This window comes from Chiloscyllium plagiosum, unplaced genomic scaffold (assembly GCF_037043375.1).
Source record: "Chiloscyllium plagiosum isolate Xiang-an unplaced genomic scaffold, Cpla_swu_hap1 HiC_scaffold_10, whole genome shotgun sequence".
In the NCBI taxonomy this organism is placed as follows: Eukaryota; Metazoa; Chordata; class Chondrichthyes; order Orectolobiformes; family Hemiscylliidae; genus Chiloscyllium; species Chiloscyllium plagiosum.
The window spans coordinates 109719460-109733877 of record NW_028270148.1 but is presented as its reverse complement, the minus strand read 5'-3'; the positions used below and the strand labels follow the sequence as shown (position 1 = coordinate 109733877).

At 47.5% G+C, this 14418-nt stretch overlaps 1 protein-coding gene across 1 annotated transcript; it reads right to left on the bottom strand.

Moving 5' to 3' along the window:
• Window positions 1–3124: 3124 nt before the first annotated feature.
• Window positions 3125–5718, bottom strand: ankrd63 (ankyrin repeat domain 63). The gene has a single exon (XM_043696834.2). It carries the CDS (start codon window positions 5715–5717, stop codon window positions 4122–4124), a length of 1596 nt encoding a protein of 531 aa, XP_043552769.2. The 5' UTR covers window position 5718; the 3' UTR covers window positions 3125–4121.
• Window positions 5719–14418: the final 8700 nt, after the last annotated feature.

Below are 14418 nucleotides of genomic sequence, written 5' to 3'. Positions count from 1 at the left end.
GAACTCACTGGGCTCTGTGGCAGAGCTGCGTTCTGTGGCGGAGCTGAACTCACTGGGTTCTGTGGCAGAGCTGTACTCACTGGACTCTGTGGCGGAATTGTAGTCACTGAGCTCTCTGGCGGAGCTGTACTCACTGGGCTCTGTGGCGGAGCTGTACTCACTGGGCTCTGTGGCAGAGCTGCGTTCTGTGGCGGAGCTGAACTCACTGGGTTCTGTGGCAGAGCTGTACTCACTGAGCTCTGTGGCAGAGCTGTACTCACTGGGCTCTGTGGCGGAGCTGAACTCACTGGGCTCTGTGGCGGAGCTACATTCTGCGATGGAGCTGTACTGTCAGGGCTCTGTGGTGGAGCTCTGCAGGATGGCAGAGCTGTATTCTTTGAGCTCTGCTTCTCTTGAAATGAGCTGAGCAGCACCTACACATCGCCTGCGGACTCCTGCCTGAGTTGGCAACAAACCCACAGAATCCATCAGACACCTCCAGAGATATCACGACTCATGGAGATTCATTCTTGGGAAATAAATCTAAATGACACGACTTCACCCAAACCCCAAGAATAGATCTGTAGAAAAGCGCCTCATTAAAAAAAATCTGTGCTATTAATTCCAATTACCAAACACGTAAAACCTCCAAACCTTTAACAGGGACCTGCAGAGGACATTTCTTCATTTGGGAGATGTAAAGGTGAATCAGGCGTCCACTAGAGAAACAGTGATCTTTATTGGTTATAAAGGTGATTATTCTTGATCCAACCAACATCTCACAAGTTTACAAATACAGATGCGTATACGTAGATTCACACGGAAAATATTGTATAAATCTGTCACCCAACAAATTTTCTTTTGAAAAAAAGATGAACTTGTACAATTAGAGTCATAGAGGTATATGAATGTTCCCCAGTACAGAAACAGACCCTTCTGCCCAACCAGTCCATGCTGACCATAATCCCAAACTAAATTAGTCCCACCCGCCTGCTCCTGGCCCATATCCCTCCAAACCTTTCCTATTCATGTACTTATCCAAATGACTTTTAAACATTGCAACTGTATTCACATCCATCATTCCCTCAGGAGGGCCGATGGGCTGAGGAGTGGCAGATGGTGTTTAATTTAGATAAATGTGAGGTTCTGCATTTTGGGAAGGTAAATCAAAGCAGGCAAGATCCTGGGGAGTGTTGCTGAACAAAGAGACCTTGGATTGCAGACTCATAGTTCCTTGAAAGTAGAGTCGCAGGTAGACAGGATAGTGAAGAAGGCATTTGGTATGCTTTCCTTTTTTGGTAGGAGCATTGCATATAGGAGTTGGGAGGTCATGTTGTGGTGTACAGGACATTGGTTAGGCCACTTTTGGAATACTGTGTGCGATTCTGGTCTCCTTCCTATAGGAAGAATGTTGTGAAACTTGAAAGAGTTCAGAAACGATTTATAAGGATGTTGCCAGGGTTGGACGATTTGAGCTATAGGGAGAGGCTGAATAGGCTGGGGCTGTTTTCCATGGAGCGTCAGAGGCTGAGGGGTAGCTTTATAGAGATTTATAATATTATGGCGGGCATAAATCGGGTAAGGTATTTTCACTGGGGTAGGGAGCTCAGAACTGGAGGGCATAGATTTTGGGTTTAGGTTTAGGCAAAGGGACCTAAGTGGCAACTTTTTCAAGCAGAGGGTGGTGCGTGTATGGAATGAGCTGCCAAAGGAAGTGGTGGAGGCTGGTACAATTACAACATTTGAAAAGCATTTGGATGGGTATATGATTAGGAAGGGCTTGGAGGGATATATATGGGCCAACTGTTGGCAAATGGGACTAGATTAATTTAGGATATCTGGTTGGCGTGGACGAGTTGGACCGAAATGTCTGTTTCCCTGTCTACATCTCTATGACTCTAAGTTCATCCGAAAAGTGCATTACCCTACGTGTAAAAAAAGCCACTGTTTTTTCTTTTAAAATTCTATTGCCTCCCAACACCAGCCGCCAATCCCCAAAAAGCTGCAATAGACAACACAATTAACAACATGTGTAGTTTTAGGACTTGCTGGTACCCAGTATTTTGAGTTGTCTTTGAATTTTTGCAATGCAGAGTCTGAGGGTGAGTGGTGACCTCTGCAGAGGTTTGTAAAACCACGAGGGGCATAGATAAGGGGAACAGTAGAGGTCTTTTTTCTGAGCGAGTCAAAAACTAGAGGACATATTTTTAAGGTGAGAGGAGAAAGATTTGGAAGGGTCCTGAGGGGCAACATTTTCACACAAGAGGGTGATGCGTTTATGGAATAAACTGAGAGGAAGTGATAGATGCAAATACAGTTAGAACATTTAAACATTTAATTAGAACGTTTAAAAGACATTTCACAGGCACACAAATAGAGAAGGTTTATAGGGATATGGGCTACATGGGATAGGGATATAGGAAATACAGCTAGTTTAGTTTGGGAAACTTGGATTTGGACCGAAGTATCTATTTCCGTGCGGGATGACTCTATGGCATATTTTATACAAAAGAAATTTAGATTAGATTAGATTCTGTACAGTGTTGAAACAGGCCCTTCGGCCCAACAAGTCCACATCGCCCCTCCGAAGAGAATCCCACCCAGACCCATTCCCCTATATTTACCCCTGACTGACGTACCTAACACTACGGGCAATTTAGCACGGCCAATTCACCTGACCTGCACATCTCTGGACTGTGGGAGGAAACCGGAGCACCCGGAGGAAACCCACACAGACACGGGGAGAATGTGCAAACTCCACACAGACAGGCGGGAATCGAACCCAGGAACCAGTTATTAAAACGTCTCAAAATCGATATCACATTACGAGTGATCTTAAGGTAAAGACCGTGATGTGGAGGTGCCGGCGTTGGACTGGGGTGGACGAAGTTAAAAATCAAAGTCGGAAAGGGGTGGCGCTGGAAAAGCACAGCAGCATCCGAGGAGCAGGAGAACGGACATTCGGGCATAAGCCCTTCGTCAGGAATGTGGGGTGTATGGCCTAAACATCGATTCTCCTGCTTCCTCTGACGCTGCCTGACCCGCTGTGCTTTTCCAGCACCACACTTTCCCACTCTGACTCTCCAGCATCTGCAGTCCTCACTTTCTCAAATTAAAAAAAAAAGCACACGACACCAGGTTATAGTCCAACAGGTTTATTTGAAAGTACAAGCTTTCGGAGTAAAGGCAGCACAGGATCTCATCATTGGCTTCATCTCAGCGTTACCTTTACCCCATCAATAGCTGTATCCCACCCGTTATAAGGTTAACATGAGGGAAATCTCGCGAGCAATTTAATTGACATTCAGACCGTTCGTACAAGCGGAGAGAAAGTTGTAACGACACAAGATGTAAAGCGTTACCGAGTGCTGAGGAAAAGGCACAGTGTCGCTATGAACGCCGGCATTGCGGTACGCTCCTTGGTCCCGCTTTAAGGCCAGTCTGAGGACTCTGTGCTGAGGCACAACACCATGCAACCAGTTTTAACTCCTGGCCCACGTCTGCACCAAGTCTCTCCGTGGACAACACAGTTATTCCAATGGATACACGCGTCACGATCGAAGGCGGAAAGTTTGCTGAGTTGAAGGAGTCGGACAAATACAGAAAAGTATATAAAATAAACTCCGGCGCTCTGGGGGTGGGAGAGATTGGAAAGCTCTGCCCAGGAGCTTCGGGCCAGGCAACTTTGGCTTGAACGGTCTTCTTCTGGGTCATAAGATTCCAACAGCCCCAATAAACAGCGATGCAACTACAGCTTAAATCTGGTTAAAGGGTAAACACGTGGGAGTCTTTGCTATAGTAAGACCCAGTGCTCAGATAGTCCCTGGCTGTTGCACTCCCCTTGGCACACCGGGAGAACATAAAAGCTAAGCGTTTCTCTCGATCTAACGCCCAGAGGAATTCTGTTCCGCCCTCTTCCTCCGCGGTTGAGCTCACAATCTCCCGGGATGTCTGTTCTCCCTCAGCGTTACAGAATCTCCACAGTGTAGGAGCAAGCCATTCGGCCCCTTGAGGCTGCACTGACCCTCCCAAGAACATCCCACGCAGACCCCATTCTCCGCGTGGGGTATTTCCCAGGGTTCACCAGCAACATCCCTGGACACTGCGGGGCAATTTCTTCTCCTGTGTTTCAGCCACCGAACTTAGGATTTGTTTAAGATTGGGAACTCACACTGGACTCCACTGATGCTGTCGATGCTGGGCTTGTGGGAGATCTGCGGGTGATCCTTTCTGATGGGGAAAGTTTCTGATCGGGGCATCCTGTGGGCAGTCTCCAAGGTGGCACTGCCCCGGTGCCCGCTGCACTGTTTGAAATTGGGGAAGGTGAAGCGTCTCAAGAGTCTGCTGCCCAGGGCGGTGAAGGTGCCAGAGCGGGTACTGGGCACATCCTTGCCCTTGCCGAAGGCTGGCTGTTTCTCTGGGGGACAGGGACACAGGGTGCTGGTGGGGAGGCTGCACCTCTTCTGGAAGTAACTGGTCAGGCCCCTGGAGGCCCTGCCCTGGGAAGGTCCTGAGCCCCTCTCAGTGGAAGCTGACCCTCCTGGGGTGATCTTGGTCCACACCGCTGCCCACTGCCTCTGGGTGGTGGTTTCATTCTTGACCGGCCGTGGGGAGTAAGGGATCGTTGTTCTGAGGGTGCAGATCTCCGAGAAGCTGCTGAGAGGAGGCAGGAGGCTGGTGCAGGGGTCGCTGCCATGCTGGAGGCTGAGGGAGCAGAGCCGAGACCGGGAGGACTGGGACAAGAGGTGTTCCCTCGCCGGGTCCTCATCTTCATCCTGATCCTGTTCCTCATCGATGGAGACCATGGCATCCCGGCCACTGCTGAAAGGAGCTGTTTTGTCCATGCCTGAGGGGAAGGGAGTCCTGGAGTGACCAGGGGACTGACTGAGGGAATGACCAAAGGAGGGACCAAGGCACTGACTAAGAGAGTCACCAGAGTAAGCAAGGAGATGATCAAGAGAGTCACCAAGGGGATGACCCGAGGAGTGAAGAATGGAGTGACCAGGGAAATGACCAGAGGAGTGACCTGAGGAGTGACCAGTGGAGTGACCAAGGTAATGACCAGGGGAGTGACCAACGTAATGGTCAGGGGAGTGACCAAGGGAGTCACCAGGGGAATGACTATGGGAGTGACCAGGGGACTGACCAAGAGACTGACCAATGGAGTGACCAGCGGGCTGGTCAGGGGGTAGATGGCCTCTCTCCCGCCCTGTCCTGGCCGCTGCCTCCAGCGCTAGGGCACAGTCGCGATGGCCCAGGAGCCTGGCCACTTGTCCGGCGGAGAGTCCCGCCTGGTTGGGCCGCTCGATGTCGAGCCCCAGGCGTTTGAAGGCCCGGAGGAGGAAGGTGATCACCTCCCTGTGGCCGGAGGCGGCAGCGTACATCAGCGGAGTGTTCCCGCGATGGTCAGCCAGCTCCGGGTCAGCGCTGCTCTGCACCAGCAGCTTCACCGCGTCCACCAGGCCGAGTTCACAGGCCAGGCTGAGGGCCGTGCGGCCCGTCCGCTCGCTGCTATCCACCCGGGCTCCCCGCTCCAGCAGCAGCCGCATGAAGCGAGCCCGGGCGGCGGGAGCCGGCAGTAACACCGAGTACATGAGCGGGGTCCGAGCCTCCTGGTCCCGGGTCTCCAGTAGACTCCCGTCCACCGCCTCCAGCAAGAAGCGGGCCAAGTGTACCTGCCCCTTGGAGATGGCATTCAGCAGGGCACAGCCCCCCTGCTCCTCTCTGGCTGCCTCCATGGCGACAGGATTGGCCAATACCACCCAGACTGAGCTCCCTGACACAGAGACAGGAGGCTGCTCATTTATACCCCCAATCCCCCTCCCATCTTCCGTCCCTCTCCCCACCCCCTCCTCCTTCTCCCCACCCCCATCCTCCCTCTCTTCTCCCATCCTCTCCCTCTGCCCACCCCCTCCTTCCTCTCCTCCCACTTCCCAACCCCTCCTTCCTCTCCTCTCCCATCCCCTTCCTCTCCCCACCCCTCCTTCCTCTCCTCCCTCTCCCCACCCCTCCTTCCTCTCCTCCCTCTCCCCACACCCTCCTTCCTCTCCTCCCACTCCCCACCCCCTCTTTCCTCTCCTCCTTCTCTCCACCCCCATCCTTCTTCTCCTCTCCCATCCCCTCCCTCTCCTCACCCTCTCCTTCCTCTCCTCCTTCTCCCACCGCTCCTTCCTCTCACCTGCTATCCTCTCCCTCCCCAGCCCTTCCTTTCTATACCCTCCCTCTCCCCACCCCCTCCTTTCTCTCCCCTCCTTTCCTCCACCCCCTCTTTCATCTCTCCTCTCTCTCCCTACCTCCTCCTTCTCCCACCCTCTCTCCCCCTCTCCTTCCTCTCCCCTCCCTTCTCTCTCTCCCACCTCTTTTCCCTCTCCCTTCTCTCTCTCTACCCCCCATCCCCCTCCTCCCTCTCCCCTCCCTCCCACTCTCTCTCCAACACAGTCGTCTAGGCAACATCCTGTTTGTAGAATCCTGGCTGGCTCAGAATCAAGGGGCCCTTTGCATCTCCGTCTCCACTTAGCAGCACTCCGAATCGTTGCAGTCAGACAGCCTCCAGCTCTCAACACTGACTTCACCAACCTCAGGCGCTGACTGCTGATGCCCCGATGTCTCTGCCAGTCAGCCCATCCAGTCTGCTCCGCTATCCAATTCACCGATGATGCAGTGACTGGAGTAGTGTGTGTAAAGCTGCTACAATCCCACTCTCTCATTAGACAGGGCGAGACGACTGGGGAGGGGGTGGCAGTGGTGGTAAGCTGTGTGGTTTAACCTGAGGGTCACCATGTCTCAGGTAAGGGGAGAGATTGAGAAGGAGCCTCAGCAGTACTAAGAATTGAACCCATGCTGTTGACTTCAGTCTGCAGCGCAAACCAGCCGTCCAAGCTAAGTAAACCCAGACTGACCCCACTACAGGTCACTGTTCTTACGGAAGGACATCAATGTATTGGAAGTAGTTCTGGGAAGATTTATGAGACTCATAGCTGGAATGAGCAGATTCCCCTGTAAGGAAAGCCTAGAGAGGTTAGCCCGATATACTGTGGAGTTTAGAACAATCAGATCTATACAGACTCGGGGGTCCGTGGAGCGAGCTGCCAGTGGAAGTGTTGGAGGCGGGTACAATGACAACATTTAAAAGGCATCTGGATGGGTATATGAATAGGAAGGGTTTAGAGGGATATGGGCCAAGTGCTGGCAAATGGGACGAGATCAGTTCAGGATATCTGGTTGGCATGGACAAGTTGGACCAAAGGGTCTGTTTCTGTGTTGTACAACTCTATGAATTGCATAAGTCCTGCTCTGGTTTGTCTTATCAAAATGCAAGACCTCACATTTATCTAAATTAAACTCCTTCTCTTACTCTTCGGCCCATTGGCCCATCTGATCAAGGTCCCATTATAGTTTGAGATAACTTTCTTCACCAACCATTACGCCACCTATTTTGCTGTCATCTGCAAACTTACTAACCATGCCTCCTCTATTCAAATCCAAATCATTTATGAAACGACAGAAAGAAATGGACCAAGCACCAATCCGTGTGGCACATTACTTATCATAGGTCACGACTCCTAAAAGCAACCCTCCACCATCACCTTCTGTCTCCTACCTTCAAGTCAATTTTGCATACAATTGGCTAGCTCCCTCTGTATCCCCTGGGATCCAACCTTACTAACCAGTTTACCATGCGGAACCACGTCGAATGCCTTGCTGAATTCCATATAGACAACGTCCATTGCTCTGACTTAATCAATCATCCCTGTCACCTCTCCAAAAAATCCAAGCAAGTTTGTGAGACATGATTTCCCATGCACAAAGCCATGGTGAACATCCCTAATCAGTCCTTGCCTTTCCAAATCCTGTTCTGCAGAATCTCCTCCAGCAACTTCTCCATATCGGGGGATACGCAGGAATGCAGAGTTGCGGTTAAATAGGGCTAATCATGACCTTATTGACTGGGAGTGCAGGTACGATGGGCTGAATGGTCTACTCCTGTTCTTTGTTCATATGTTCAATGAGATCACGGCTGTTCTGATAATCCTCAACTCCACTTTCCTGCTTTTTCCCCATAACCCTTGATTTCCTTCCTGATTAAAAATTTGTCTGTCCTGACAGAAGAAATTCCTCCTGGTCTCTATTTAGTCCTCATTCCCATTCCTAGAGTTCATTAATGTTGGCAGATTCCAATATTCCTTTCATCCCATGGTGTTCCAACGTTCAAAGGTAATGAAGGAATTTCCTGGACCCATATTTCTGCAAACATATTGTGGCAGCAGATAATCGATCTTTATTGCATTTACATTCATTTTATTTGTAAAATAATATTAATTCTTTGCTTCACTAAAGTCTGCTTTGGCAGTGTGTGTACAATATGTTGGTCTCAACAATATGTTGTTGGTCACTGTACTGATAGAAATCTTGGCCTGGATAATAACAATGGTTTGCAAAATTGGGGAGGGATTGATGTTATTTGTTGGGAAAAGCTTTAGACAGGAATCCAATTTTTCCTCATGTTGTGGAACTTGGACTCCACAGCATGTGTCTTCTGCTCTTGACTGATTCCCAGCCCAGATAAACAAGCTTGGCTTCCAGTCTGATGGGGAGGGCTCTGAAGCAAGCTGCTGGGGTATGTATTTACATTTGCTCCATGGTCACAAAGATGTTTAGTTTCCCAATTCCAAGGTGGAGAGGTTGGATATCCAATCCAGGATGGGGCAGTCTGATCCTTGCACTCAGGCATCTTAGTATGGGGGAGCGTCCGATGGCGTGGGAAAATTACATAGGGATTGCGAGGGAGGATCTTTTAAATAGAAACAGGCCCTTGAGCCGACCATGTTTATGCTGACCAACAAACACCAAATTGCACTAATCCCATTGACCTGTATTTGTTTCATGGACCACTGGCATTTTAAATGCTCATCCATATGCTTCTTAAATGTCGCTACCATCCTGTCAGGCACTATGGTCCATATTTCTACCACCCTCTGGATGAAGATGTCGACTCAGATCCTTCTTGACCAATTACTCCTCATCTAAAACTGTGTGCTCTGGTTTTATATATATGTCTACCATGGGGAAAGGCTTCCCATGACCTACCCTGTGTAAGCCACTCATAATCTTGATGTGGAAGACAGATCAGATAGGATCTGTATTAGGACAGATGTCAGACGTAATTTCTTTACTCGTAGAGTAGTAGTGACGTAGAATGCACAGCCTGCAACAGTAGTAGACTCGTCAACTTTAATATCATTTAAATGGTCATTGGATAGACATATGGATGAGAATGGAATAGTGTAGGTTAGATGCGCTTCAGTTTGGTTTCACAGGGCGGCGCAATAACGATGGCTGGAGGGCCTGTACTGTGCTGTAATGTAGTATATTCCATGTTCTAGGTGCTGGTGTTTGACTGGGGTGGACAAAGATAAAAATACACAACACCAAGTTATGGTCCAACAGGTTTATTTGGAAGTACAAACTTTCAGAGTGGTGCTCCTTCATCAGCCTGGTATTGTGTGGTTTTTAACTCATAATCTTATACAACTTTTGGCAGTAATGGCATTCGACGTCTGCTTGAAGCTGTTATATTTTCCAAGGCCTAGGAACTCCCAGGAGGGAGTTAAGAGCTCAGGCTTGATTTCCTTCCCGAGAGAACATGGGTGAATAAAATAGGCTTTTACAACAATCAATGACAGTTTCACTGTTACTGAGACTAGATTTGTTTTTGAATTGAATTTAATTTTTTACTATCCACTGGATGAGGCCATTACTGGCTGGGCCAACATTTATTGCTCATCCCTAAGTGCCAAAGAGCAGTTAAGTGTCAATCACATTGCCGTGGAAGTCACATGGAGGCCAGACCAGGATAAGGATGGTAGTTTCCTTCCCTAAAGGACATTAGTGAACCAGATAGGTTTATCCAACAAATTCATGGTCATCTTTAGACTCCAAATTTCGGTTTTTCTTTCCAGTTGAGTTTAGATTCCACTATCTGCTGGAGTGGCATTCAAGCTTGAATCTCCAGAACAGTACCTGGGTCTGTAGGTGTACAGTCTAGATGATAATACCACTGGCCCATCACCTACCCTAAATTCTACCAGTTGCTTAGAGTCATAGAGATGTGCGGTATGGAAACAGACCCTTCGGTCCAAGCCGTCCATGCCAACCAGATATTCCAGCCCAATCTAGTCCCACCTGCCAGCACCCTGCCCAATCCCTCCTATTCATATACACATCCAGATGCCTTTTTAAATGTTGCAATCATACTAGCCTCCACCAAATCCTCTGGCAGGTCATTTCATACATGTAGCACCCTCTGCGTGAAAAAGTTGCCTCTGAAGTCTCTTTTATATCTTTTCCCTGTCACCTTAAACCTATGCCCTCTAGTTCTGCACTCCTCCACCCCAGGGAAGTGATTTTGTCTATTTACCCTCTCCATGCCCCTCATGATTTTATAAACCTCCATAAGGTCACCCCTCAGCCTCCGACACTCCAGCGAAAACAGCCCCAGCCTGTTCAACTTCTCCCTATAGGTCAAACCATCCAACCCTGGCAGCATCCTTGTAAATCTTTTCTGAACCCTTTCAAGTTTCACAACATCCTTCCGGTGTGAAGGTGACCAGAATTGCACACAATATTCCAACAGTGGCCTAACCGATGTCCTGTACAACCGCAACATGACCTCTCAACTCCTATACTCAATACTCTGACCAATAAAGGAAAGCATACCAAATGCCTTCTTCACTATCCTATCAACCTGCAACTCCACTTTCAAGGAGCTATGAACGTGCACTCCAAGGTCCCTTTGTTCAGCAACAATCCCTAGGACCTTACCATTAAGTGTATAAGTTCTGCTAAGATTTGCTTTCCCAAAATGCAGCACCTCACATTTATCTGAATTAAACTCCATCTGCCACTTCCCAGCCCATTGGCCCATCTGATCAAGAATCCGTTGTAATCTGAGGTAACCTTCTACGCTGTCCACTACACCTCCAATTTTGGTGTCATCTGCAAATGTACTAACTATACATCTTATGCTCACATCCAAATCATTTATATAAATAACGAAAAGTAGTGGACCCAGTACTGATTCTTGTGGCATTCCACTGGTCACAGGCCTCCAGTCTGAAAGACTCTCTCTTTTCTACCTTTGAGCCAGTTCTATATCTAAATGGCTAGTTCTCCCTGTATGCCAAGAGATCTAACCTTGCTAACCAGTCTCCCATGGGAACCTTGTCGAATGCCTTACTGAAGTCCATATGGATCATATCCACCACTCTGCCCTCATCAATCCTCTTTGTTATTTCTTCAAAAAACTCAATCAAGTTTGTGAGACATGATTTCCCACGCACAAAGCCATGTTGACTATCCCTAATCAGTCCTTGCCTTTCCAAATACCTGTACATCCTATCCCCCAGGATTCCCTCCAACAACCTGCCCACCACCAACGTCAGGCTCACTGGTCTATAGTTCCCTGACTTGTCCTTATCGCCCTTCCTAAACAGTGGCACCACGTTAGCCAACCTCCAGTCTTCCGGTACCTCACCTGTGACTATCGATGATACAAATATCTCAGCAAGGGGCCCAGCAATCACTTCCCTAGCTTCCCACAGAGTTCTAGGGCACACCTGATCAGCTCTTCTGGGTTTTAAACCCATGTACCCAGGCCATTAGCCTCAGCCCATGGATTATCATTCCGGTGAACAGTACACCATCATCACTTTTATTCAGAAATAATATTAGTTTTTTCATGCTTTTATAATGAAACTAAAATGAAGTCCCTGCTCCCAGAATCCTGACTGCACCAGAAATAACAACAGAAAATTGTTAGTCTATTTGCTTCTTATAATTCACCTTTTGCACAGATGTTAGTACACACCTGTGCAATTGAGTCGAGAGTGTGGTGCTGGAAAAGCACAGCAAGTCAGGCAGTATCCAAGGAGCAGGAGAATCAACGTTTCGGGCAAGAGCTTCCTGATGAAAGGGTCTTGCCAGAGACATCGATTCTTTTGCTCCTTGGATGCTGCCTGATCTGCTGGTCTTTTACAGCACCACACTCTCGACTCTGATGTCCAACATCTGCAGTTCTCACTTTCTCCAGGTAAACAGTCCAACCCAGTCCATACTGGCACCTAGTCTCCAGCAACTGAAAGAGTCCTCCACTGCCTCGTTGTTGCCGGACACATGAACATAGCAGTCACCAGACTTTGCCAGCATCTCTTTGCCACTGGACCCCCATGCTGAACCAACACTGGCACTGCTTCATCAGGATTCTCCTGCTCCTCGGATGCTGCCTGACCAGTTGTATGTTCCCAGCACCACACTCTCGACTCTGATCTCCAGTAGCTGCAGTCCTCACTTTCTCCTACATCTGGAATTGAACCTGGGTATCATGGGAAAGGCAGAGGGACACTACCACAGCACCACAAGAGCCCCAAACATCAACTCTCTAATCATCAGGCAGATTGAAAGACACCTATGGATGCCGAATCCCAGGTTAACCTTCCCTTTCTTCCTTCGACTGACTATTGTCCATGTTGGGCTCAGTTATATTTTCCCTAGCTCTGCCATAGAGGTTGCTAGAAAACAGAAGATCTAATTTTCTCTTCTTAATCTTTCATACCAAAACACGTTCTGAAGAAATTCATCTTGCAATCTGCAATTTTGGCTTCACTTAACAATTTGTTTTACTGTATTACTTTGATTTACTTTGCGCTTCAATAAATCAAACATAAAGTTAGTGCAGAGCCTAGCACTGGATCATATTAGTTTGTAGTTTTCTAGGCACGACTGGAGACACCTAATTTAGTGCAATGTTGTCACAGACTATTACATTGGAGAGATAGGTCATTCAGTCCAAGTTAATGTTTCTCTCCAATAGCAATCATAAAATGGTTAAGCTCAATGTATTGTTTTGAAAGGGAAAACTGCAAAAGAGTGATTAAGGGTTTGGATCTATGTAAAGCTGACTTCAATGCAATGAGACAGAAACTGTCTACAGTAAATTGTGCAAGTCTACTAATGGGTAAAACAACAAAAGATCTGTGGGAGGTGTCCGAAAAGGAATTTAATGCGGTACAGAACCAGCTTCTATCCCGAGGGGACAGGAGTCCTCTTGTTCAAGAAAAATAGCTGTGATGACTGAAATGATAATCGATAACATACAAGGCATATAACAATGCTAAAAATAGCTCAGATCCTCGCAATTGGCAACTGGGAAAGATCCAAAGGAACCATGTTCCAAATGATGTGAATTTAATGACTGCCAAAGATTGGACACAAAGGCAAAGGTAGATGTCGTATGACTACAGCAAGCCAGCCAGTACAGGAAGGGGACATATACAATTCTCCAAACAATTTCCCTGTCATAAGAAAAAAAATGCATGAGCTATTATTTTCCGTTGTAAGATAATCAGGTGACACAAGATAAATGGTCACAAAGAAAACAATCATCAAAACCTTATGTTAACTCTAATTATTTCCACTTCTTTTAGAAATCTGCATGTCTTTTTCCTAGGATGATGGATTTCAACACTATGGGACACATTTTTAAGGTGAGAGGAGAAAGACTTAAAAAAGACATGGGGGGCAAATATTTTACACAGAAGGTTGTTCATGTGTGGAATGAACTTCCTGAGGAAGTGGTGGATGTGGGTAAGTTACAATGTTTAAAAGACATTTGGATAAGTACATGAGTAGGAAACGTTTGGAGGGATATGGGCCAGGAGCTGGCAGGTGGGGCTCGTTTAGCTTGGGATTATGTTTTGGCTTGGACTAGTTGGACCGAAGGGTCTGTTTCCGTGCTGTATGGCTCTATGTGCATTGCATATATAGTCTCTAAATCATGCAGTTCGCCAAATGGTACACATGTGTGATACCACCAGCTTTTCATCTGATATTACCTGTTCCTACAGAGATGATCCTGCACTGGGAATGTTGTTCCCATGATTGATGAAAACTGATAATAAAAGATAGTAATGAAATTAAAATGTGAAGGGTGCCCAGTCCCAGATAGTTTCCAAGCAAGTGGTTTCTTGCATTCTTTCATGGGATACAGTGTTCATGAACCTAATGGCTTGCTAGACAATTTCAGAGAGCAGTTATGAGTCAGTCACATTGCTGTTGATCGAGAGTCATAAATAGATCAGGCTGGATATGGTTGGCAGATTTCCTTCTCTAAGGGACATTCATGAACCACATGGGTATTTATGACCATGCATGGTGGCTACCATTACTGAGACTAACTTGCAATTCCAGGTCATTTTTTAATTGAGTTTAAATGGCACCAGCTACTAGGGTTGAGATTTGAACCCCTGTGCCAAGACATAAGGCTGGGGTCTCTGGATAACTGACCCAGTAGCATTACAATTATACTACGAGCTTCCTCCAAACATTACAATTCCTCTAATTGTAGTCTTTCACAGTTCTCATGATTTGGGAAATGTACATTTA

Coding starts and splice junctions, on each gene's coding strand:
- ankrd63 (XM_043696834.2), bottom strand. CDS start 5,717: ATGGAGGCAGCCAGAGAGGAGCAGGGGGGCTGTGCCCTGCTGAATGCC.